Source organism: Triticum urartu, chromosome 7 (assembly GCF_003073215.2).
Source record: "Triticum urartu cultivar G1812 chromosome 7, Tu2.1, whole genome shotgun sequence".
Lineage (NCBI taxonomy): Eukaryota > Viridiplantae > Streptophyta > Magnoliopsida > Poales > Poaceae > Triticum > Triticum urartu.
This window is the reverse complement of record NC_053028.1, coordinates 94,192,286-94,218,146: the sequence shown is the minus strand read 5'-3', so window position 1 is coordinate 94,218,146 and position 25,861 is coordinate 94,192,286. Positions and strand designations below refer to the sequence as shown.

At 43.1% G+C, this 25,861-nt stretch overlaps 1 protein-coding gene and 1 long non-coding RNA gene across 3 annotated transcripts; both read right to left on the bottom strand.

Moving 5' to 3' along the window:
- Positions 1 to 17,639: 17,639 nt before the first annotated feature.
- Positions 17,640 to 19,677, bottom strand: LOC125520214 (zinc finger MYM-type protein 1-like). Its single transcript, XM_048685060.1, has 3 exons — positions 19,452 to 19,677; positions 17,880 to 19,354; positions 17,640 to 17,792 (listed from the first exon to the last, which is right to left on the bottom strand). The coding sequence occupies exons 1-3, from the start codon at positions 19,673 to 19,675 to the stop codon at positions 17,731 to 17,733; spliced, it is 1,761 nt and encodes a 586-aa protein (XP_048541017.1). The 5' UTR covers positions 19,676 to 19,677; the 3' UTR covers positions 17,640 to 17,730.
- Positions 19,678 to 20,628: 951 nt separating this feature from the next.
- Positions 20,629 to 25,861, bottom strand: LOC125520215. 2 transcript variants are annotated; one of them, XR_007288522.1, is made up of 5 exons: positions 25,534 to 25,861; positions 24,090 to 25,364; positions 22,235 to 23,944; positions 21,445 to 21,510; positions 20,629 to 20,943 (listed from the first exon to the last, which is right to left on the bottom strand). It is a non-coding gene; the product is annotated as an uncharacterized LOC125520215 (long non-coding RNA). The 2 variants fall into 2 exon arrangements; XR_007288523.1 differs by having other exon boundaries at positions 22,235 to 22,365; positions 25,534 to 25,858.

Sequence of the window (25,861 nt, the reverse complement as noted above, 5' to 3'; positions counted from 1 at the left end):
AGAGGAGAAACCCTAAATAGAAAGTATCGTCGGTGTGAGATACATGTACCGTCGGTGTCGGACACTACACCCACATCCCACAAGTGGCGCGGGCTTCGACGCCCACGTCACTTGTGGGACGTGGATGTAGTGTCCGACACCGAAGGCCACATGTATCTCACACCCATGATACTTGCTAGCTATTTAGGGTTTCCTCTACCGAAAAGAAGAGGAGAAATAAATAAGAAGAAGAAAAAAGAAGAAAAAGAAGAGGAGAAGAAGAAAGGAATAGTGGAGAAGAAGAGAAAATAGAATATATTCTATTTTCTCTTTTCTCCACTATTCCTTTCTTCTTCTCCTCTTTTTTTATTCTTGTCTTCTTCTTCTTCTTCTTCTTCTTCTTCTTCTTATTAGCCGGAAGTAGAGAGAGGTTTCCTGGTGTCAAAGTATTGAAGAAATCCATGCCTTCATCATTAGCCGGAAGTAACCAGGGCATGTTGGTACGAAGTTCTGCAAAGTTATTCTGGAATGGAGTCCCGGATAGAATAATCCGCTTTTTGGTACGAATTCAGCAAAGGCCTTCCAAATAGCGATATTCGGAAGGCTCTTGCTGAACTTTGTACCAAAAAGCGAATTATCCTATCTGGGACTCCGTTCCAGAACAACTTTGAAGAGCTTCGTACCATCATGCACATGTTACTTTCGCCTAATGATGAAGACATGGTTTTGTTGAATCCTTTGACACTAGGCAACCTCCCGACCCCTCGGGGATCCTCTCGAACATGAGAGGAAGAAGAGGGTCGTCTAGGGGTCGAGGGTTCCAGGGTCGTCGAGGGTTCGAGGGGTCGAGGATCATCGAGGGGTCGAGAGAGGTTTCCTAGTGTCAAAGTATTGAAGAAATCCATGCCTTCATCATTAGCCGGAAGTAACCAGGGCATGTTGGTACGAAGTTCTGCAAAGTTGTTCTGGAATGGAGTCCCGGATAGAATAATCCGCCTTTTGGTACGAATTCAGCAAAGGCCTTCCAAATAGCGATATTCGGAAGGCTCTTTCTGAACTTTGTACCAAAAAGCGAATTATCCTATCTGGGACTCCGTTCCAGAACAACTTTGAAGAGTTTCGTACCATCATGCACATGTTACTTTCGCCTAATGATGAAGACATGGTTTTGTTGAATCCTTTGACACTAGGCAACCTCCCGACCCCTCGGCGATCCTCTCGAACATGAGAGGAAGAAGAGGGTCGTCTAGGGGTCGAGGGTTCTTCTCCTCTATTCTTTCTTCTCCTCTTATTTTTCTTCTTCTTCCTCTTTTTTTTATCAGGAACGAGGGTCGTCGAGGGACATAGCTGTAGTGTCGTCGTTGTCGATATATACCCCCTCCCGATAGCTTACTATGATTAGGTAGCTAGTTCTACGTTTGGCACTAATATATCCATCTGTCATGTTTGATTAATAATTGCCATGTTGTAAATATTTGTAGAAACTATGGACACCGCCCTAGACGAAGCAACAAAAGAAGCGTTGTTGAGGGACATAATCGCAGAAGGAAGTGATGCCATCTCGTTGTTTCTCAACGAAACCGATGGTATGGAAGGAGAGGGTGAACAAGCTGGCTACGGTGACCTAATGCCGGTGCAAGAAGAAGAACATGAGGACGGCTTCGGTGACCCAATGCCGGTGCAAGAAGGAGACCGTGATGACGGCTCCGGTGACCGAACCGAGTCCGGCCAGGTATATATATTAGTTAAGCCTATGCTGACTAGCTGATTGATGCATTCATTGTTTTGGTATGTACACATATTAATTAAGTCTTTGTTCTTTTTTCTAGCCCTCCGAATCGAGCACAACTTCGGTAAAGAGACGAGGCCCGAAGAAAAATTTGAGCTCGGATGAAAAGTTTGAGATCATAGCAATCATGCCCGACGGCCAACCTATTGAACCCCTCCGGACAAAGAGCGCATTTGTTGCTCAGTGCGGGGTTCTGGTTAGGGACAAGATCCCGATAAGTATCCAGCAATGGTTTAAGCCGGCTACAGAAGACCCTGAGGTGTCTTATGTCAATGATATGCAGAAAAATGATCTTTGGACTGAGCTGAAGTCAAATTTCACCCTACCGCCTGAGGATAATCCAAAGAACCCAGTTAAAGAGAAATTAATCAAGTCTTTTGCTCTAAAGAGGATGGCAGAACTATTCAGGAGGTGGAAGAAAGAGCTGAATAAGTTTGTCGAAAATAATGAGACACCAGAATTCAAGGGCAGATATGAGAAGATCAGAGATCACTGGCCCGCATTTGTGGCCCACAAGACATCAGAAAAGAGTAAGAAGATGTCGGCGACAAACAAGCAAAATGCTGCGAAGAAGAAGCTTCACCATCGCACGGGGTCAGGTGGCTACCTCGTAGCCCGGCCTAAGTGGTCCAAGACTGAGAATGATCTGGTTCATAAAGGGATCGAACCAGAGACAATTAACTGGCCAGACCGTTGCTGGACTTGGTTCTTCGGGGCTGGCGGAACACTGGACCCTGTAACAGGGAAGTGCATTTGGACGAACGATCAAATGGACATACCAGTCAGTAAGCTTAAGCAGTATATCGAAGCAGCGCAGGAAGGGACGTTCTTTCCAGACAGAGAGAACGACGAGCTCACAATGGCCCTCGGGAATCCTGAGCACCCTGGACGGACACGAGGCACGCCAGGCTCCATTCCGTGGAAGGTTGGGTTTCCGGACGCAGGCGGTTACAAATCCCATGAGAGGAGGAAAAAAGTGCAACAGACCCAAATACAGGCGCTGCAAGCAAGGGTAGATGCGATAGAGGAACAAGAAGCAAATCGCAGCAAACGTACTGCCGAAGCCTCCCCCGAAGCTACCCCGCCATCTCAGCGCAGAAGCAGCGTGGCTTCCACCGAGCTGCTTCAGCTGGAGCATGCCTTGACGGCTCCTGCCAGCTATCCCGTGGATGCTATAACGGAGTCTCAAAACTGCCACCTTATGACGCAATGGATGAATTTGAAGGTCAAGGCGGCTGTTGGCTCTGTTTATCCTACTGAACCCGGCGCAACTTTTCACTGCCGGCCGATTCCAGAAGGATATGCTAGGGTGATGGTGGATGAGATAACGGAGGGATTTGAGGACCTCCAGCTTGACCACCCTACCGGTGAAGGGGAGACTCGGCTGGGGTCTGCTCTGAAGACTCCATGCCTATGGCGGAAGGAGCTCATCAACCTTCCGAACTGGACGCCACCGCCTCCTCCTCCTCCTCCGGCGAGTGACGATCAGGGCCCTCGGCCGGCTCCTTCTCCGGCGCGTGGCGGCACTCCGCCTCCTTCTCCGCCTGCGCCGACGCGCCCGAGCAACCAGCCTCCTCCTTCTCCGCCTCGTCAGCAAGGGAGGAAGAGACCTGCCGCCGCTCCAGCTGCTCCGGCGCGTCGTAGTCCTTCTCCTCCGCCGCTTAAGCAAGTAAAGAAGACAACCGCTCCGTCTGCTCGGTCGGCGTCTAGCAGTACAACCAGAGGCGGGAGGACATACAGATTCGGTCCTTCTCTGAAGACTCCAGAGAAGTTACCATATGAGAGGACCCTGGAGGAGAACGCCGAGATCGCGCGAGAAGAAGTGAGGAACTTCTTTGAAGGGGTGAAAGCAAAGAAACATCCACCTCCGGAGGAGAAGGTAGATCGGGTGAAAGTGAAGCGCACTCTGGCTGCCCTGACAAAACCACCGAAGTCTGATCCGCCGAAAGGAAACTATGACCGCATTATTGGAAAGGAATTTGCCGAAGCGGAGCGGTCGGGAAGTACTGTCAGTGATCAAAGGCTGAAAGAACGACGAGCTGGGAAACAAATTGCCCAGCTCGGCGAACAAGCGAAGCAATCGTGCCCCCCGCTCAAGGTGCCTAGCCACAACGTCGATAATGATCCGAGGATGGTGCCCGGTTATAGCAATCTTGCAGATTACCTGCCCGACGAAGTACATTATGAACCCATGGAGGTGCAGATACAAAGATACGAGTACGGGAAGCCTCTCGTCAAAGATGAAAGATCTCTATCAACGATGATGCGAAGATTGCATGATTGGTACTTGAAAATCTGCAGAGACTCTGGGGGGAGGAGTACTTTGTATGCGAGAGTTAAACCGGAGCATGACCTCGTTGGAATTGATCTGTTGCCTGTTCCATTTGAGGAGTTTTATCAGTTTTTCAATCAATTGGCCCTCGATAAAACAACGGTCGCCTGCTATTGTCTGTAAGTAGTACTACTTCTGTCATTAAGTTTCTCTATATAGCTTAGCTCTTTCATTGCATGTATTTATAATCATCCTCACTATATTATGCAGATTGAAGATCGCCGAATTGAAGAAAAGACAAATCAGTGATATTGGGTTCATTAACACATATCTCATAGATGCAACTGAGGTTAAACTTCATGCCGCAGCTACCGAGGCCAACTTGCTACAATCGTTCGTAATAAATCAAAACAAAGATATAATACTCTTTCCTTACAACTTCAGGTGAGTGTTACTGTCTTGTGCGTATTCGGTTTCCCTTATATATTAGTCAAGGTTATAGTAATGTAATTGATGAGTTATGCATGTGTGTGCAGTTACCACTATATTCTCCTAGAGATTAAGCTTGAGCAGGGAGTAGTAACCGTCTTGGACTCTAAACGAAAAGATCCCAAGGAGTATGCGGACATGACTGAAATCCTCAAGAAGTAAGTTAAATCGATCATTATCCACCATATCAGCAACTTTGTTCATTTTCTGATATCAAGTAATTGTTTTCTTTGTCCGGCAGGGTTTGGAGAAAATTCACCAAAACAATTCCGGGACTGCCGAAGGAGCTGGAATTTAGACACCCGAAAGTAAGTACTATAGTAGCATGTTCCGCGCATCTCCTAGTGATTCAAGCGCTAGTTTCATCAATACCATTTAGCATTCTTGCTTATCAGTTTGATTGACCTCTATTTCTTGTAAAGTGGTTGTGGCAGGAACAAGGGAATGATTTCTGTGGATACTACATCTGCGAGTCCATCCGCCACACGACCTGTGAGCGGGGCGGGTACTCTAACGAACAATATGAAGTACGTAAATAACAACATTCACAATTTTATTTTATTACCATCATTTGTGTTGAGTTTCATTCATTTATATATATATATATATATATATATATATGTATTGACCCCCTTCTTCAAATTAGATGTTTCGGAAGCGGGATGAACTCCTAGCACCAGCTCGCATGCGAGCAATTCAAGAGGAATTGGCGGCATTCTTTCTTGACCATGTGATCCCTGAAGACGGAGAATTCTATGTGGGCTCTGAGTCCGTATGATTATATTTGTAAGAGATAATTATTGTATATATGTAGCCGGTAGTGTCAGATAGATATACGAGAACTTGTTGTTCGACCAATCACTCGGAGAAGGAGAGGTGGTCGATATCACTTCTCTCTGTATATATGCATATATGTTCATGACGATCTTCTGTTTCCTTCGTTTGCTTACTAGCTAGCTAGCGTGTCTAGTCCTCTCTATATACGTATGTATAGTACGTAGCGTCGACCAAGCACGGACATAAGAGAGGACACTTCTCTCTATTAATTATAACTAGCTAACACAATATATGAAACACCTAAATTAACCCCGCAAAACCCCCCAACCCCCCCCCCCCTTTAAAAAAAAAAAAAAACCCCACCCACAAAAGTGCTGACGCGTGGATGCCTATTGGTCCCGGTTGGTGCCACCAACCGGGACCAAAGGGTCTCCTAACTGGGCTCTGCGCACTGCCCACGTGGAGGGCCTTTAGTCCCGGTTCTGGATTGAACCGGGACTAAAGGGGGGAGGTATTAGTACCGACACTTTAGTCCCGGTTCCAGAACCGGGACTAAAGGCCCTTACGAACCGGGACTATAGGCCCTTTTTCTACCAGTGAGCAATTGCTCCAGTGGCTCCATCTCCATTTTCCAAGTTTACTGATGCGTTCACAGTAATCTTGATCATCCCTGTGCTAGGCTTTTTCCAGATAAGATCACCGCTCTGGTTCTTGTATTTTGTCCTGTACGCTCTCACATAGTGGGTCGCGAGGACTCTTATGGAGATCGCTGTTCGTTCTGGTGTATGGATAGTTTCACCTTTGATGAATTCATGTCTTTGCCACCATATATACCAGGCTGCCACCATCATCAGCTCAGGGATTGGGACTTCACCTGAACCTCCTTCAACCTTGGATAAAATCTCCAGAGTGACTGATCCAGAGTTGTCTTGTGCCACCGCCTGTTGCACACTCTCTTGTAGTCCAAGTGCTCTCCAAAGTTCTCTTGCGCGTCGGCAGGTGAATAGACAATGCTAAATATCCTCATAGCCCACCCTACAAATCGGGCACTAAGGCGAGCAGGAAACATGGCACCCAGCCAAAATGCCGTAACATGGAAGTGAGCCTCGAAACACTTTCCAAGCAAAGTGCTTAATCTTTCCAGGAATGCACAAGTTCCAATTATTTTTTCCATACATGATTAATTTAGACATTGCCTTGACCATCTGGCCTCACCAATATGCCATATAGAATTGATGCTCAAGCTCTCTGTGATACGCGGATTTAACTCAGAATGTTCCTAACCTTGTATAACTCCATGCCAAAGTCATTCACTCCTTGCACGTATAGGGGTATTTGCATAATTCGATTAACATCAACTGGGGAAAAGATGTCTCTAATTAGAACTTCATCCCATTGGCCTGTATACACAGTCTAAGAGCTACCCCTCTTGCTAAAACAAGGCACAAATTAAATCATAAACAAGAGCTCTTTTACAGGTAACCGAACGATCAGGAAAAGTCTAAATTACCCTTGGGAGAATGACTAAGTTACCCTCCATCGCAGATGGACAGATCTGTTTACTACTCCGTCGTATGGTTTGGGAGTACGAGGGCACCGTAAATTAGCTCTAGATTAATGCCTCTCCAGGGAAACTCATTATGTACAGATCAACATATTTTTCTATGTATTTGATTTATTGAGTAGCTTTCAAGTACACATTATTGTTCATGGTGGCAAAGCAAAACCTCAATAGGATCACTTTCCTGAATTTTAGAAAATTCGGTGCATAATATATACCTAATTTTGTAGTTCAAGGTAAAGTAGAGACAACGCCAAATACTGACCTAGTTATCATATACCCCTTCGGTTCCTAGGACTGGTGACATTTTAGATATTGACATGGTCTATAATGTACATATGTGATCAATAAATTTGGAGGTGTATATCAGCGATAAATATTTCTTTAGAAAAGAACAAATGACATATATTAAAACCAAGCAACTTTTACATGACAGTTCTTGAATAGAAATAAAAATTACACATGAATCCTTGGAGAAATCAACGCCCTCTTCGTCTAAATTGCCAAATCCTCATCGGAGCCATGAAATTGTTTTTGACATAACGACCGAGAAGTCATTGCATGGAGCAAGAAGACGCCCACGATAGTGTGTAAGAAATAGATCGCTACACGGCAGAAGAATGTGAAAGGGTGCTGGACGAATCGCCTTGTAAAAAACTAAGATCTGTTAAGGGACGCCTTCGAAGACCACCTTCAAAACATGAAGACACAACCAGATCCGACCAAATGACTCCCCATTCCTCCTCTTCGGCGACGACGAAGTGGAATAAGAGTTAGGCGAACTTTATTCCTAACCCGCACAATGCCCCCTCTCCTCCCCTCTACTGGTAGATCGTTGCTTTCTTCCTTGTTTGTTGGCTCTGCCAGTGAGGGAGTGCAGGATGGCTTGATCTACCGGTGGATATGCAATACTTTCCTCTACCGTGGGATCACTGACATGTGGGTCTAGTTGCTAGCGATCCCACATGTCAGCCAATACTACAGAGAAGGCTTGCCCTACGTGATCACGATAGGCGGTGGTGGTCGTGCGGGGGTCGGTAGCCTGTCATGCATGCTCCTCCCCTGGCTGCCATCGGCATTTGCTACGGTAGGAGCAGACAAGGCAGCTTGAGATCCGCCAGGTTGGCATTATACAACTTCACAGCCTCACTGATCGACCGAGCCGAATTTAAGTTAGATCACTTACGCTAATGCTCCGATTATACTATCACGACCCCAAAAGTCCACCATAACAAGACAAGGCCATGCATTCATTGCCCATTAGCAGGACTGTCCAATTATGCATGCACTTCACATCAGGCACTGCGATTGCATTTTCAATTTGCAACAGGTTATATAGAGAAATAGTAGATTTGCCCTTTTGTCCTACTCCATCCCCAGCTGCCCCTTGTAGTATTGTATCTATGAGCGTGCAACGGCAAGTGGGTAGTGCTTCAAATCGAGGTCGAGGCGAGCAGCTGCGCGCTTTAAGAAACTCCCAGGTCAAACGATGCATGTATGGATCATCAACTCACAAGCGCAGCCCTAATTTTAAGGCAACTACTGGTAGATGCAGTGCACTTCGATACCGCGGCCGCAAACAGCTGATGGTATCTGGTTACGGGTTGGGAGTAATCGGCTGGGTGGGTTTCCAGATTGGCGCCGGCGGTTGGAGGACCCTCGAGACGCCGACGACATATATTATATATACTCCACCCCCATGGTTGACGACGATTAGACACTTCCAGCTCCCCAAATCCAGCTAGCTATTGGTATCCGTTCAGTTCAGAGCAAGCAAGCAAGCCTCGTCGGCGACGGCGCCGTGTCGGAATGAATTGCAAGGTAGTCGCATGGCTGCTCGTAGCCGGGCTCGTGCTGGGTTCTTGCACGACCGCTACATGCTCCTCGCGTCTCCTGCTAGATGCTCGCCCATGCCGCAAGGAGCTGATTCACGAGACCGCTGCAGATCATGCAGAGGCTGACGCAGAGGTACGGCGGGTCGCCGGCGGAGGCAACAGTGGTGGCGAGACGGCTGTGTCCAGGCGGTCTCTGGGGCAGAGGGCTCCGTCGCCGCCGTCGCCTCTGCCGAACAAGAGGCTGGCCACTAAGATGCCGGCTCCCCCGCCACCCTTGGCGTAATTGTGAACGACGATCGACTCCCTGTTCAGTTGCGCGTGCTGAACATACCACCCAGCTAAACATTTTTTTTTCTGAACTGAACTGAAGAGAAACAGCAAAACCAGATTTTCTGTATGAAGTTCTTCATATTCGCCCTCACCTTGCTCTCCCATGAGATTTTTTTCTACTTCTTACTTAGCAGTTCTGATGACTACGGGTTGCATTTTTTTTTCATCGAAACAGCGCATTTCATTTAATCCACAACGTTTATGTGGATACAAGGGGTTAGTAGGAGGGTTCAAGAGGAGTGCGGATTTTTGGAGGCCGAGCTCCAGTGAGCTCGGTATTTTGAAAAAATCAAAAAGCGTATTTAAAAGTTCCAAAAAAATCTAAAAAAAATATCATGAAAACTTATATGTATTCCGCAAGAACGTGTTAAATTTCGTCAAAAAATGTTGTGATTTGTAGGCTGTACAAAAATAACAAATTTCTGGCCCAATAACAAAAATAAAAGGCCCATTAAAAAATGTGTATTTGTCTTTCTCCTGTAGGCCACATGTAAACGTATAATACTGTGAAATTTTGCATATACATAGTATACATGTGCATGTGTGTTCAAAAAATAAATTTGGAATTTTTCATGCTCCAGAAAAATAAAAAATGAAAACGAGCTCACTGGAGCTCGGCCTCCGATGGCATTTTCCGGGTTCAAGAGCCATAAATGGCGCCCCTTACCCAGCTAGTAGTCATCTTAGCAAGATTATGAGCCTCAAAATTATGCTCGCGCTGCTCATGGCATATATCACATGCCAAAAAACTGGACTTCCAGGACATGATTTCCTTTGTTAGCATGCAATAGCCGATCAACCGCATCTTAACTTCAAGATCTTGTGTGACCGTGTGACTATCAGACAGTCAGTGGTAATAAGGACCTTAGGGTGCGCCAGATCTCCCCCTAGTTCTTTATCCAAAAAAGATCCTTCCCTAGTGCTTGAGCTTCTCTGCATGCATAAGCTTACAACGTCTCAGGGTCCGTCATCCCTTCTAAAACAATTGCTAATGCTCCAAGGTACAAGCCATTTTCAACCCTGCATACAACTCCAACAACAGCTCTGTTCAAGTTTTGGCTACAGCTGCATCACAATTCACTTTAGCATTCGGCGATCGCTTCCGATACCTCCTACTCGGTGCTTCACGCGCCGAAAAGAGGAACCAACACTCCCTAGACTAGTTTATAGGCCACGGCCGAATTCCCTCTCTGCTCTCTCGCTAGCTCGCTAGCTTCATTTTCTTTCGTTCGCTATTCTTATTGTATTTGGCATAATTCGTGCAATAAAAAAATCATGAATACAAAGAACAAGGCAGTTCTAAAAGAAAGTTCAAAAAACCGGTAGGGCCTTCACCATCGAAAACTAAAAAGATCATAATTTTTTTTAAAAGGGTAAACAAATTAGAAAAAAAGTTCATTAATGAATGTTTTTATTTTTTAAAAAGTTTGAAAATGTTGAAAATAGTTCGTAATTTTGGAAAAAGGTTAGGTAAATTTGAAAAAGTTCACGCTTTTTTATAAAATTCATAAAATATTGAAAATTTCGTGAGAAATTGAAAAATAGTTCAAGAAATTTGAAAAAAATTCACAAAACGTTTGGAAACAAAATTTGTGAATTTAAAAAATGGGCATCTTAAAAAAGGAAAAAATGACAAGCAAAAAGAAATTGGACAAAAGAGTTGGTCCAGAAAAACCATCAACAAAAATGAAAAAACCAGTTGGGCAGGTTCCTAAAACTATCGGAAAGCTTCCAAAAGCTTCCCAAAACCAGAACGAAATCCTGGCCCGATACGATCCATATATGGGTCGACTAATTTGCTAGCGACCGGGACTGCTTGTAACTTGCGCATGAAGCACCGAATAGGAAATGCATTGAGGAGCTCGTCTAGAAGTTGAAGGGCCTCCCGTGCATGGCTTATTGGGCTAGCTTTGTGGTAAAGGGCTACCTTTGTGTCATTGTTTTAATGGGCTAGAAGGCAACTGGGCCCTTGAATGCTTCAGCCTTTTTAAACTGACAAGTCAGGAAACACTAGAAATATACTTTCCTTCTTTTGCTACAAGGAGAGATACAGACAATCAGAAGGGAGATACTTTTCCTTTTTTCAAAGGGCCAAAAAGGGAATTATGAGGAATTAGAAAAAAAATGCACCTTACATTCTGAAATTTTATCAAAAAACAAACACACCTTATATAAAGGAACGGAGGGAGTACATGACTACGAAGGCACGAAAGAAACTACTTTTTTTAGTCCCATATATATAGAAAGGTTGAGAAGATCAGCGCTAGAGAGATGCATATATAATTAAGGAGAGGGTAGGGTAACTTTGAAACTTAATTACTTACTGGACGGGGTCTATGGGTGATCAATATGGCTCATGGGTAAGCATCCGTGTGGCCTTTGCCTTATTTGAAATAAAAAATAATAATCTTCAAGGCCATATTGTCTTGGCACTGTTATGTTTTATGTTTTTAATTATACTTTGGTAAATTTACTTATGCGAAAACTTCCCCCATTTTATACTTTTGTCATTTTGGTGTATCTCTTACGGCAAGTTTATATTATCAGAAAAATACCATTTGTATTTATATTTTGGTCACTTTTGTCTATCATTATGCACTTGACTAACATGCAAGTTGACGAATCAAAGCTCAAATTAAGGACAAATACTTGGATATTGCAACATCGATGACCAACTTTATGTTTGTCAAGATGCAATATGCCAAACAGTTTTGGTGGAGCATCTCGGTCTCGATTAGGAACCCAACGCTTATAAAATTTCATCATTTTGCATCTGTAAATTTCTTTCGAGAATAAACAACTTCTAGTCAAGAGCTAGCTAGCTCACTAACAACACTAGCAATGTACTCGACGAACACTTCACTGCTCATGGGCTCATGGCTCTCCTCCTCCTATGCACATGTGCAACCTGTGTTAGCATGATAAGTGAAGCTGCGATGGCAAAGTGAAGATGTGGAGCACCACGGCCGAGGGATTCCATGGTGGTTGTAGAGATGTTGTATGGAGCATGAGATTGTGGGGTAAAAGAATGCCAACAAAGTCTAATATGAATGATTGCCGATTGATCAGCATGAAAATTCAATTTGGGATGGATTAGTTGTAGTACTAAATACCAAAATTTATATATCTAACTTTGAAAGTAAATTTATCTTGGCAAAAGCAGGCAATCTAGTACTTGTGTAGTGTTTACACTTTACAATACTGAAAACATTCTCGAAATAGGCTTATGCTCCGCTTTATAGATAAAACAACCAACATGTCCATACAATGAGTTGCAAGCACCGCAATAGAAAGTCTGCTGGGGCATCAACACAAGCTCGCCCAAATAAAATGTAAAAGAAAGACAGAAAAAGACCACCAAGTACCTCTACATTAGGGGGTCTGTGGCGAAGAGAGGCGACAAGTAGTTTCATGCAGCGCCGAGGGCCGATATTCGATTTATACCTAAGCCATACAGTCGTGGAGAGGCTCGTCATTTGTGGCCGACAAGTGGCAGTGACTGTTCAACCGCTGGCTACTGTATTAGCCGTGCAGCGGCACTCAGTTTATGTACGAACACCCGACGTACAGTTAGCCATAGTTAACATATAAGCGCTCGTCTTACAGATAGGCTCGGCTTATGCATTTGCCGTGAACACGGCTAGGACACTTTGCTTTATTGTGCAGACATGTGGCGCGTCTGTGTTGTTCTTGGGCCCAGATAAAAGTCGAGATGCGGACTTATATGTAGGTTGTGCAAATCGAACGGGCACTCAGCTACTTTTATGGCCACGTGGCACCACCTCCCTCCTGTCCCTTGACATGGATGGAAACCAAGCCCCGACACTCGGCTGACACAACACCGTTAACGTGTGCTGGTCGTCAGGTGCTTTTTTTGCCGTGGGCTATTCTTTTTTACTCGGTGTACCTTTATGTCGTGTCCTCGACAAAAGACTTTTGGCTTTTTTTTAACAACAAAAGGCGCACTAGGCGCCAAACTTTCTTATTTCAGCTCAGAAACACCGTACAGCATGAATTACAAAGCCCTGAAATTGAAAAGTAGAGAGAAGAGAAACTACAGGGCAAGTCATATTCCGATGAGCTGAAGCGAAACAACATATATCAGGTTCTACCACTGATGTTAGAACCTGGTGAGCTACATTGTGTGCAATACCATTGATCTCCCTAGAGATGTGAAACACGTGGGACTGAAGATCTGAGGAGTAGCAGAAGAAGTCAGCCAGAATTTTCCTTATAGTCCAAGGAGTAGTAGATTCCTTAATCTTTCTGCTAGCCGCCCATGATGCCAAAGATAGATTGTCAGTGAGGAAAGTGGGCTGAGAAATGCATAGCTGTTTGACCACTCTAGCCGCCAAAAAAAGCGCCAAAGCTTCAGCTTGTAAAGGTGTATCTGTGATAACAGTAGAAGCTTGAATCCGCACATTGACCTTCAATTGGTCTTGTGGTAAAGAGAGGTAAATTCCAATTCTAGTAGCAACAGATCCTTGAGTCAAGCCTGGAATTTTTTTGCATCTAAATGCTGCATCAGAGTATACTTTTGGTCCTGTAACTTGAAGATCAGACTTAATCGTTTTCCCCTGCATAGGAATCTGATTAGTAAGAGGTAAAACACCGACCATCTCATTGGATTTGAGTTGAGAAGAAATATGTATAGAATCGTCGAGTTCATTACACACGGCTATAACAGCAGTGTTAATATGATAAGGAAGAGATTTTTTCCTACTAAATAAATAATCATTCCTAGATTTCCAAAGACACCACATAAAGTTGAGAATGTTGGGTAGAGAAGCATGAGGATGATTCATATTAATCAAAGCAAGGAAAATACTGTGAATATTAGGATTACTATGAACTAAAATATCCATTCTAATGCACCAAGGATTCAGAAACCAAGCAGCTCTAGCAAAATCACAAAGAAAAAATAAATGCATCTCATCCTGAGGCTTACCGCATCTGCTACAAAGTTGAGATATGTGCACGGAGAAGCGGCCAGCTCTCAAACCTGTGGGAAGAGCTTTTCTAAGAAGCCTCCAAGCAAAAGTTTTTACCCTGGGAATCATCATCTTTTGTTTCCAGACCTCATTTAGAAGATTCTTGACCTGCAAAGAAACCTAAGAAGGTGCAAATCTAGGATTGGCATGAATATCCTGCAAACACAGCTTATAAGTAGATTTAGAAGTACAAATACCATTAGGGGTAAGGTCCCAACACAGAATATCTGGACCGTCCTCTTGAATAATATCAGTCTGCATAATAGTAGAAGCAAGAGGTTGTTGGAAAAGAGAGTAAATAAGGGTAGAATTCCATTCTTTCCTATCAGGAACCCAAAGATCTTTAACAAGAGAAGGGTAACTATATCCTGAAGGTTGAATAATAAGATGATCATAAATAGCATTCCAACGCGAGCACCAAGGGGTGCTCCATATAGAAATATTACCTTGAGTAATCTGATAAAAAGAATGAGCTTTGAGTTTGGGCAGTATTTTGAGAATGGAGGACCAAAAAGCTGATTTTGGATTAGAAGGGCTAGCAGTCCAGATGGAAGAATCATGGAAGTATTTGGACTTAAGAACAAGATGGAGATGGGAAGAAGAATCTTTCGCTATACGCCAAGCAGCTGCAAGCATCAAGCCTTCATTAATGGCTTGTAAGTTCCTAATACCAAGGCCACCCTCTTTTTTAGAATAACAAATATCCTTCCAAGCCCTAAGACACAAGCTTTTGCTCGAATTATGCTCTCTAATACTTGTGCACCAAAAGTTCCTGATAATAGCAGTGAGTTTGGCTATGAACTTCTTAGGAAATAAAATATTAGCCATATAGTAAACAGGAATACCAGAAAAAACTGATCTAATCAATTCAAGCCTAGCTGCATGAGAGAGCAAGTTGGCCTTATAAGTAGGAAGCTTATTCATGAATTTATCCAAAACAAAATTGTAGGCCGCAGATCTATTATTAGCAGGAAGAATAAGAGGATGACCAAGATGAGAAAAATTAGCATCCATGTTAGAAACAGGAAAAATCTGCTTAATATCTTGAATAACAGCCTGACTAACATGAGCACTAAACATAATAGCAGACTTGGCCCAATTTGGAGTTTGACCTGACATGGAACAAAAATGATTGATAATGTTGGCCATAGCATTAGCTTCCTGAACAGTAGCTTGACCACATACCAACAAATCATCTGCAAACAAAAGAGAGTGAATCGGGGGGCAATTTGGTCCAAGCAAAATACCCTGAAGACTATGAGCAGCTAAAGCTTCGTTAAGAGCAAGAGATAATTCATTAATGGCAATAACAGACAAATAAGGGGACATAGGACAACCTTGACGAATACCCCTAGAACTTTTGAATTTATGAGAAGGCCTACCATTAATGACCACAGAAAAAGTAGGAGAAGAAATGCACTCATAAATCAAATTTATGAAATGAGCATGCAATCCTTTACGTGCAAGAGCTGAAACAATGAAGCTCCATTCTAAACGAGCGAAAGCCTTAGCAAGATCAATTTTAAGCATGAAAGCAAGGTGATTCCAAGAACGAAGAGCAAAAGAGTGAGAAATCTCTTGAGCAATAATGATATTGTCACTAATTCTTCTACCTTCAATGAAAGCTTGTTGAGCAGGGTCAATATAATCTGGAAGATGAGGCTTAAGACGATTAGCTAAAGATTTGGCAATGATTTTATAAATAACATTGCAAAGACTAATGGGATGATAATCCATAGGAACCTGAGGAACAAGTTTTTTTGGAATGAGAGCAATGTTTGTATCACTCACGTGAGAGGGCAATATACCTGTTCTATAAAAATTGACTACCAATTGAGTGACATCGTCTCCTATCCAATTCCAAGTAGCCAAATAAAACTCGACATTAAAACCATCTGGCCCTGGAGAAGCATTCAACTTCATGTCCTTCAAAATCTGCAAGACCTCATTTTTATCCGGAATTAAATAAGTAGGGTCCAAAGAGCCCTCCGGTAATTGAGAAGCAAGAAAAGGTCTACCACAGTTGATATGAGTGGAAGAGAAGATATATCTGAAATAATTAACAAAGGTATTAGCAATGAGACTAGGCTTAAAATGCACAATATTATTTTCATCCTTAACCGAGCAGATAGTATTCCTTTTCCTTCTCTTAAGCATAGCTTGATGAAAAAAATTCGTATTACGATCACCATCAGTAGCCCATCCCTTCTTACTTCTTTGCTTATAAAAACTATTCAGTTTAGAGAGAGTTTGCTCATACCTGAGAATAAGCGAATTTTCTAAAGCATGATCTTGCTGAGTGATTGGAAGCTCCTGAATCTGCTTGATACTAGATTCTAGTTCCTGAAGCTCTTGCTGAAAAGGTTTCTTCTTCCTACACCAAGTTTTCAAAGCCCCTGCCAAAGAAGAGGTTTTTGCAACAAAAGAGGTTTGCTCATACCTGAGAATAAGCGAATTTTCTAAAGCATGATCTTGCTGAGTGATTGGAAGCTCCTGAATCTGCTTGATACTAGATTCTAGTTCCTGAAGCTCTTGTTGAAAAGGTTTCTTCTTCCTACACCAAGTTTTCAAAGCCCCTGCCAAAGAAGAGGTTTTTGCAACAAAAGAGCCTGCTCTAGCATTGTTCCAAGCAAACTTAGCAAAACTACTGAAATCCTTCTCCATTAATCACCAATTTTCAAATTTGAAAGTCTGCTTAGGTTTAACAAAACTACCATCAGTAGAAATAAGTATGGGAGCATGGTCACTAACGATGATAGGTAAATTAAGCACCTTAGTATTGGGGTAATGAGCACACCAATCAGCATTAACAAGACAACGATCCAAACGTCTGTAAATAGGATTAACAGTGTGCTGCCTATTGCGCCAAGTGTAAGCAGGACCACTAAAACCGATGTCAAAGAAACCACAGTTTTTGACAATAGAACAAAAAGGAGACATACGAAAATAATTTACACTACCATTACAGCCATCTGTATCATACAAAATATCATTAAGGTCTCCCATATAGATCATGGGTTTTCCGAGGTTATCATACACAAAAGTGGAAACCTGATTCCAAATGGCACTAGTCTGCCTATGATAAGGATCACCATATATACATATCAAACAAAAGTGAAGCCCCGAGGCTAGATGAACTACATTGTCTAGGATAAAGTGAAAGGAGGAACTATGGACAGAGATTTTAAGATTATCATTCCACATAAGCCAGAGCCCTCCTGAAGCACCTCTAGAAGGAACAACAAAACTGTTAGCCACATCAAACCTGTTAACAAGATCAACCGAATGAACCTTCGAAGATTTGATTTCTGAAACAAATATTACCTGAGCTTTCGTAGAACGGATCAGATTTGCCAGGAACAACATTCGATCGCTACCGAGGCCCCGGCCCATACCTCGGCAATTCCAAGCTATGGCTTTCATGGCGCCCGAGGCACGTTAGGGCCATGCACCATTGCCGGCTTATGTTCATACGCCGGTTGGGTATACGCAGTGACGGGTCCAGGATTAAAGCAAGCCCCGGGCTCAAAAAATAAATTTTTTTGTTGCGAGGGAAAAACTTAAAATCCATCAAGCTACAGCTACCTCAAATATGGCTCAATTGCACCAAATATTTAGAATTTAAACTCAATGCTTAAAGATACAACAAAATAGATAAAAAGATGACAAGAACTACAAACAGTACGTGCAGTAAAAAGAGTACCAAATCAATTGTTTGCTTCATCAGTGTCTTCCATAACTTGATCAACGGTGGAAGAAGAGCCAACACCTTAAGAGAAATCAGAAGCAAACTTTCATGAGAGAAGACATAAACATGAAGTGAAACAATTATCATTGTACAAAGTTGAAAACTTACTACTACGACGAGGTAAAGTTCCTTTGCGAAATCTATAGTCTTGAAAGCGATATATAATAGCATCATCATCAACCTTTGCAAATATTTCTCGCTCAATATTGCACACCATGGAATAATTCAACCAATCATCACCCATCTTATTCCTCAACTCAGTCTTGATAATACTTATAGCTGAGAAAGCTCTTTCCACTGATGCGGTTGCAACAGGCAAAATCAATGCCAACTCAATAAGACGATATACCAAAGGAAGGACTATGTGTCTATCAGTTTGAACCATCTTCACAGCAAGACTACCAAGGTCATTACAACTAACAAAACTTGGATAAGCTCTCACATCAGCAATGAAGTTTTCAAGTTGGTTTCTAAGGACAAAAGAAATCTCATATATGGAGAAGTCATCGACATACATCTGAGCAAGTTGAATAAGTTTGTCTTCATCAAAATTAGCAAATGAGCTCCTTGGATCAAGACAAGCAATGCATCTCAACAATTGAGTAGATCTTTCAGCAAAGCGGTTATTTAACTCAATAATTATTTGGTCAAGCAAAACATTGAATATTTCATATCTGAAGCGTTGATAGAAAGTTAACATTTGACCACCACGCCCCCTTGAACGACCCCGAGCGGGTATTGTATCATCCATGTTAGGCAATATAATGTTATGTTTGACACAAAAGTCAGTTGTGTCCTTCAAGAGCTGATCCCAACCATTATCTCTTATATTTTGAAGTTGCCGCAATGTGATCCCAATCAAACTCACTGCTAGAACTATGTTTTGATCTTTCCTTTGCAAACATTGTGACAACTCATTAGTCTTGCCCAATAGTGTGATTATAACATGCAATATGAAAACAAATTCAAAACTTTCCATCTGAGATATCAAGCCACCTGCTGTGGTTCTTTGTGTTAAATTTTCTGCATCATCATGACTGTTCTCTAATACATGCAAAACAGATGTCCACATCTCAATAAACCGACACAAAGTTTTATGATGTGTGCCCCACCGTGTATCCCCAGGTCTTACAAGGTTGGTTGCTTGGTTTTTCCCTCTTCCTGAAAAAATTTCCCCAGACTCCAATTGACTCACAATATTATCATGTTGTTCTTGGGCTAGTTCATCATGTCCCTTACAAGAAGCATTGACGGTGTTGACAATCAAAGTTATGTGGTTAAAGAAATCCAATACAGAGGAACAACACTTGGCAATAGCAACAACCACTAACTGCAACTGATGGGCAAAGCAATGAATATAAAATGCATAAGGATTTTCATCTAGTATCAACCTTTGCAACCCAAGAAATTGTCCTCTCATGTTAGAAGCTCCATCGTACCCTTGCCCTCTCAATTTAGACATAGACAAGCCATGTTTAAGAAACACACCATCCAAAGATGCTTTTAGAGAAGCCGCCCTTGTGTCACCAACATGCTTAATCCCAATGAACCTCTCAATCGCATACCCATGTTTATCGACATACCTACATAACACAAAGAAGCACGAGAAACCAACAATTAGATACTACAGTACTACTATTAGTAAGGAACAAAACAACAATTAGATACAAAGTTACTAACCTTAAAACCATAGCCATTTGCTCCTTTATTGATGCATCTCTGGACTCATCAACAAGTAAAGAAAAATTTCTATCTCCAATATCATCAATAATTACTTTGGTGGTCTCTTCTGCACAAGCTTGACACAGTTGCAATTGTATCCCATGTGAAGTCATCAAATGGTTCCTGCCCGCACTATCAAGCAAAGTCTTAGCATTTGAATCCTTTTCCCTGTACCAACTCATCATCTCCAAAAAATTCCCCCTATTCATTGAGCTCAAGCTCTCATCATGACCACAAAAAGCAAGAGCTTGTAATAGAAGAAATCTGATAACACCCAAAATAATGACAAGACGAGCTCTATATTCTTCTTCACTCTTTTTGGTGCCACGATCGAGCACATTTACCATGGATTGCCTTTGATTTTTGAATGCCATATATTGTTGTCTAGCTCTATTGTGAGCACTATCATGTTTACCAACATGTGTATCAATAATACTAAGTCCATCCTTTCAATTTTTAAACCCTATTGTTGTGAATGCCTCAACACCATAGTTTTCTGCTCTAGGTTGCTTAAAACGAAAGCAATAGACACTACACCACAGCACTACATCCCCAACAGCCAAATTGGTCGGGAATACAAGTTCTGCCAACAAACAGTCGGTCAGGAAAGAGTATTGCCGACCAATCATGTCTATTGGGGAAAGTCCAGACGGGAAAGCCATTTCCCGACCGACATATCTTTCCCGACCGACTGCTTGTCAGCTATGGAGTATCTTTCCCGACCAACATTCTGTTGGGCCTGCCATGGGCCTTTCCCGACCAACAGTCCGTGGGTGCTGCCATGGGCCTTTCCCGACCAACAGTCCGTGGGTGCTGCCATGGGCCTTTCCCGACCGACTATCTGACATGTATTCTTTCCCGACCGACTATCTGACAGGGCTGACATGGACCTTTCCCGACCGACTATCTGTCAGGGAAATCTTTCCCGACCGACATTCCGTTGGGCCTTTCATGGGCTTTCCCGACCAACAGTTGGACAGGAATTGTTTTGCCAACCAACATCCAATTTCCCTCACATACAGATTTCATGTACCAACGTCAATTGCCCTCACATACAGATTTTACGTACCAACAGAATATCAGTCAAGTTGCATAGTTCATAACAGTAACATGGTTGCCATCTAGCAATAATAAATCAAAACCAAACAATAATAACACACATTAATTTTCACATATAAATAGTTCATCTGTTATGAACCAGTGACCATCCAAGTTTCCTGCAAACTGATGTAACTAATGAAATAGAGGAGACATTATGGTTCATTGTGTGAGCAAAAATTCCTTGCGTTGTTTTCTGGAATTTGTCTAAGAGGCACATCATCTGCCTGCTCCTTGTAGTGGGCAATACCCATCCTCACAGCCTTCCACCAACATCCTTGCATCATTCTCGTACTTGACATCAAAGCCTTCATTCTACATCTCATTGGAGAAAATCCTCCAGATTGAACATCTGCAAGTCAAAATCCCGAGTTAATATTATGCATCTGCTCAGCAAGCCTCCGCTGAAACTTCTCATACAACATATTAGCAGTTACATTGCACAAACTCTAGCCTCTCTAATGATATGATTTCGTTTTTGGAATACCGAAGTACAACCACAAGTTAGAAATTGTAGCATGTTAAGTATATTGATCCTATCTGCTTACTATTATATTTCTTTACAAAGGGAGTACATTTCTAACACCAATTACATATAAAAGCTTCTCCAAAACAGAGCACTACCAAAATACAACCTTCTACCGCGGGAAGTACCAAAATACTACTTAACCATGGAGTTTGACCTTTCCATTTAGTGAAAAGTTCGACCTAATTAGAACCTTTCCCAACATGAGTTAAAACTAAACAAAAAAGGAAAATCAAAAGAATAAGACTGCACTACAATACATCAATAGGGTACCATCGGAAAGCACGAGTGGAAGAGGTGAGGCAGAGTTGATGATGTTCTGCTTACCGACCCCAACGCTCCACACCACCACATGGCGTCACTGCCTATTGTGAGCATCGCCAAAGTTGTTTACTACAGGAGACAAAAATGAGACATTGAGAAACAGTCTGGTGGAGTGCTCATCTCCTCAAGTAAATGAGCTGGGCTACAGTGCTACCATCCTATTGCAGTGGGGTACTAACGTTTTTGCTTTTTGCTGGGTAGGGGAGGGGGGTTACAGCCCAGGTTCTCCCTCTCAAAGCTCCACCACTTGATAAGCCAAGGTTCAGAGCAACATATTTATCAACCATCTTTTATTACTTTGTCAAATATTGATAAGAAGGTGTACAACAACTATGAACCCAAGGATCCTAAATATAAATATAAAAAATGATCGCTTCTAGTTACTTTTGCAACTCCAAACAGATGAACTTGACTTTTGCTTCTCTGGATCGTATTTCTTGCTCAGAGAACTATGAGGACACCCCGATGAGAACAACGGAGAAAAATAGTTTGATTTCATTTGTTCACACCATTCAGATATTTAAAATATTCTGGAAACAGGGCAAACATAAGATTCTCTTCAGGTTAAATTTTAGGTTAAAGTATTGCATCCAAGCCACCCATCATTAGTGTCATATAGTTCTATCAGATTAATATACATAAAAAACACAATCTTGTGATCACATCATCAGAAACTAAATGCTCGAGCTTGAAATAAGTAATTGCAACCATGTGTAGCCTCACTTCTGCATACAACAATTTTCTACTCGTGCGTTGCTTAGAAAGTTACAAAGTTGTGTTTTATTATTTGTACCTGGACTGTGCGGCGACGTCAATGGGCCTTGCTGCTAGCTGCTGCATGGACTACGGCGGCCTGTAAGGTTGCGGAGGCGCATCAATAAACCGGTTCGCGGTTGAAGGGGGCACTGTGGTGGTTTGGGAATCCTACAGCACAACACTCCTGGTTAAAACTCATTCACTCTCAGTGGAGTTATGATACTTTCAAGCAGTATTGTCTCTGATAAATGGAAGTATGAAACTATAAAACATTGCGACAAAGATTCTGCTATTTCCATCTTTTGACAAATACTATACATGGAATTTCAATTAAGGACATGCTATTGCAGATCAATATTCATAACATGGGTAACATTTGGTCCAGAAGATATAGCAATATATCGACTTCATTTAATTAGATTTATTATGTGAGGACACTGGCAGGAGTGCAAATTGAACAGAGAAGGAGGCAGGACATCACCCGCACCTTGCCTAACATTATTGCTATTTAGAAATACTTTCACAAATCTACATATATATGTAGCACAAATTGCAACAACTAATCAACTATATAACTACTGCCTTGAATCTGATAAGTACTGTGCAGAATGTAGAATAACAACATAATAATTACATGGGAAAGGAAATTAGGAAACAAACTATGCAGAAATTAAACATGAGTGTAAACTGGACAAATAACATCTACTGAATTTCTAGGGACTTTACTATCATCGACTGATGTCCTGCCTTTGTTTTCAAATGTTGGTCGGGCTAAAAAAATCCTACATGTCCTTTGTACAGAAGCATATGGGAGCTGCATTTGAGAAATGCTCTCAACATTGGGTTGCTAATATTAAAAAGGAGGATATACAATTTTGTGACCTTTTGGCTCACCGTAATGTCCTTTGCTACGTGGCCTCTATATAGTCTTATCTTTTCCGATCTTCATACCCTTGATTATGGTTGCAACTAGCAAAAGAGAAGTCTGTTGTGTTGTAGGTTTCCACTGAAAACCTCAAGCTAGCATGTCACGTGACCAATACACCTCACCAGCGGCAATACATGTTCATCGCGCTCATATCCCGATGAATGTAATCAATCAAATAGCAACTAGTAATGGTTAAGGTAATTCTTTCAGAATTAACTGAACAAAAGTTCAATTTGAAGACTCCGAAGAGTGGTGGGTAAATTAAGGAGTGGCTGTCATCAGCACTAACTATGCCTCAAGATTTCGTGCACTCTTGCTTTTAGTTAAGTGTTCATACGTCAAATAGCACGAAACTGCGCATAACAATGGTAGCATGTTTGTTCAGGAGCATGTCTTCTGAACTAAAATGGAACCAAGCAAGTACATTCATAGTGCCAGCACTAAAGGATGGATGGAACCATTTTTGTAGGTGATCATTTCATTCTTTTGACAGAGACCTCCTACATATGGTTTGTGCAACAGCGAGGCAAGCATGCAGACAGCAAAATTCAGACATGGTGTTCAGTCAGTTCAGAGAAAGCATGCATGCAGAAAAATTCAGTTAACCGAACTCCTTCCTGGTAAGGCGTGAAGCACAAGCACGCTTTAAAGTGGATGACAAGTAGCATGTGAAGCCAGGCAGCAACTTCTACTCGTAAAGCATACAACTGATGCTTAATGATATATCAATGGAAAATATATATGGCAATGAAGAATTTTCTATGAGAATATTAGTACATGAAGATTTTCTGGAAGGCCTGTTGCATTTGCTACCTTCTTCTGGAAACCATCAAACAAAATAGTAACAAGTTAGATTTTCGGAAAAAACAAATACTCGTAAAGCATTTCTATGAACCTGAGAAATTTTTATCGGGAGAGCAACAGGCCGATGGATTCATGGATGGGTTCGGGTCTAGTAAGTTACCTGCACGTCCTGTGTGTTGATGGCGGGGGGCTCGTTGATGAGGAACCAGAACCTGGAGGAGCAAATGACGCCGCTCGCCTGGAACCCAACCCTGAAAGTTGCAAGGCGAGGTAGGCGAAGACATCGACGGGGTTGGACACCACGAGCAGCAGCGCCTCCGAGGAGTGCTTCACCACGGCCGGCACAGTCTTCTAGTACAGGGCAACGTCCCTCTGCAGCAGGTTGAACCCCGTCTTCCCTGGGATCTGCCCGGCGCGCGCCATGACGGTGACGACGCCAGAGTTCTTGTGGTCAGGGGAGAGCACCGGGGCAGAGGAGAGGGTTCGAGCGCGTGGGGGCAGGCGGTGTGGGGCAGCAGTCCAGCAGGTTCGTGCGGGGGCGATAGAATGGCGCGGTGGCGCGTGGAGAAGAAAGCGGTGGCGGCGGCGGAGAGCCCAGGGCGGCGCGCGTGGGGAATGGGAAAGGGGAATTAGGGATTTGGCTCCGCTTGCCTTATGCGTTGGGGGGAACTTTCGCGGGCTTGGGCCAAATGTTGGCGCTATTTTTTCTCTACGCGCGCAGGCCCATTTGGCACAGACCATTGGTCGGGGTTATTTCCCGACCGATCAATGGATGTGTGTGCGAGCTTTCCCAACCCACAGTTCGACATTAAATGTTCGGGTATTCCCGTCCGATGGTCTGCTACTGTTTATTGGTTTTCCCAACCAACTATCTGTTACAACATTTCCCAATCAACTGTTGGACGGCGATAGTATCTTTTTTCAACACATGTCTGTAGGGAATGTAGTGTCGTGGTGTAGTGAGAAACAAAAGGCCGCCTCCTTAGCAACACTATATTCCAACCAATCGGAATGCTTCCCGAACCATTTAGCTTGAAAGGATCTCTTTTTCAAAGATGTTCCTCTAGTTTCTTTTTTAAATTTATGCCCAGTTGGTTGGCATGGACCCATATTTACATACATCCTTCTAGCAACATCTCTAATGTCCGGATAAAGGCGGTGGTCCCATTGCTTTCAATAGGTTTCCTAAGACGAGGATCAGGTTGAATATCACCTTCCCTCAGTTGACCACGAGCAGAATCTGGAATATTACTTTCTCGAGTTGAGATTGAAGGCGGGTTGTTTGAAGTCAAAGGCGGTGGTCCCATTTCTGCATTGGTTTCATTTTCTGGAGTTGCTTCACTCCTCTCAGCTCCTTCATTTCCTCCGGCTAAAACCCCAGGTGTAGACACTTCTGTTGCTGCCACAGATGAAAAATAGCTCTTCATCTTTTATTCTACAAAATGAAATGAAATTGATATTCACTTAGTATTAACACTTTAACAGTAGCAACAGGCCAACAGATATAATGTAGCAACAACATTCACATTCAAATACAGCAGGCAGCAGCAGATCAAAAATATTCAAAAATTTCTATCAACATTCAACATCAGCCAATCCATTACCAATCCAGCAGACTTCAGACCAGAAGCCAGGAGAGGCCGGAGCAGAGCGGGCGAGCCGGGAAGCCGGCGAGCAGCGGAGCAGCAGCACTGCAGCAGGGCCAGCAAGGCAGCAAGGGGCCGGGCGCGAGCAGGCGAGCAGCAAGCCGCCAGGCGCCAGGCGCCAGCGGGGGACGGCCGGACGGGAGACGCCGCGACGGGGTGAGGCGTGAGCGGCGGTCGGCGGACGGGCGGAGGCCGGGGGGCGCGGGGCCGCGGGCGACGGGGCGGGCGGCGGCGGCGGACTCACCTGCCTGCGCGGCTGCTGTCTGCTGCTCGCTGCCTCGCTAGG

Bases quoted from the DNA above. Each gene is read 5' to 3' on its own strand.
- LOC125520214 (XM_048685060.1), bottom strand. From the start codon at position 19,675: ATGAGTTGGTACAGGGAAAAGGATTCAAATGCTAAGACTTTGCTTGAT. The intron at 19,355-19,451 runs GTTAGTAACTTT...TGTGTTATGTAG, and splicing joins CAAATGGCTATGGTTTTAAG to GTATGTCGATAAACATGGGT. The intron at 17,793-17,879 runs GTAAGTTTTCAA...ATTTCTCTTAAG, and splicing joins AACTTTACCTCGTCGTAGTA to GTGTTGGCTCTTCTTCCACC.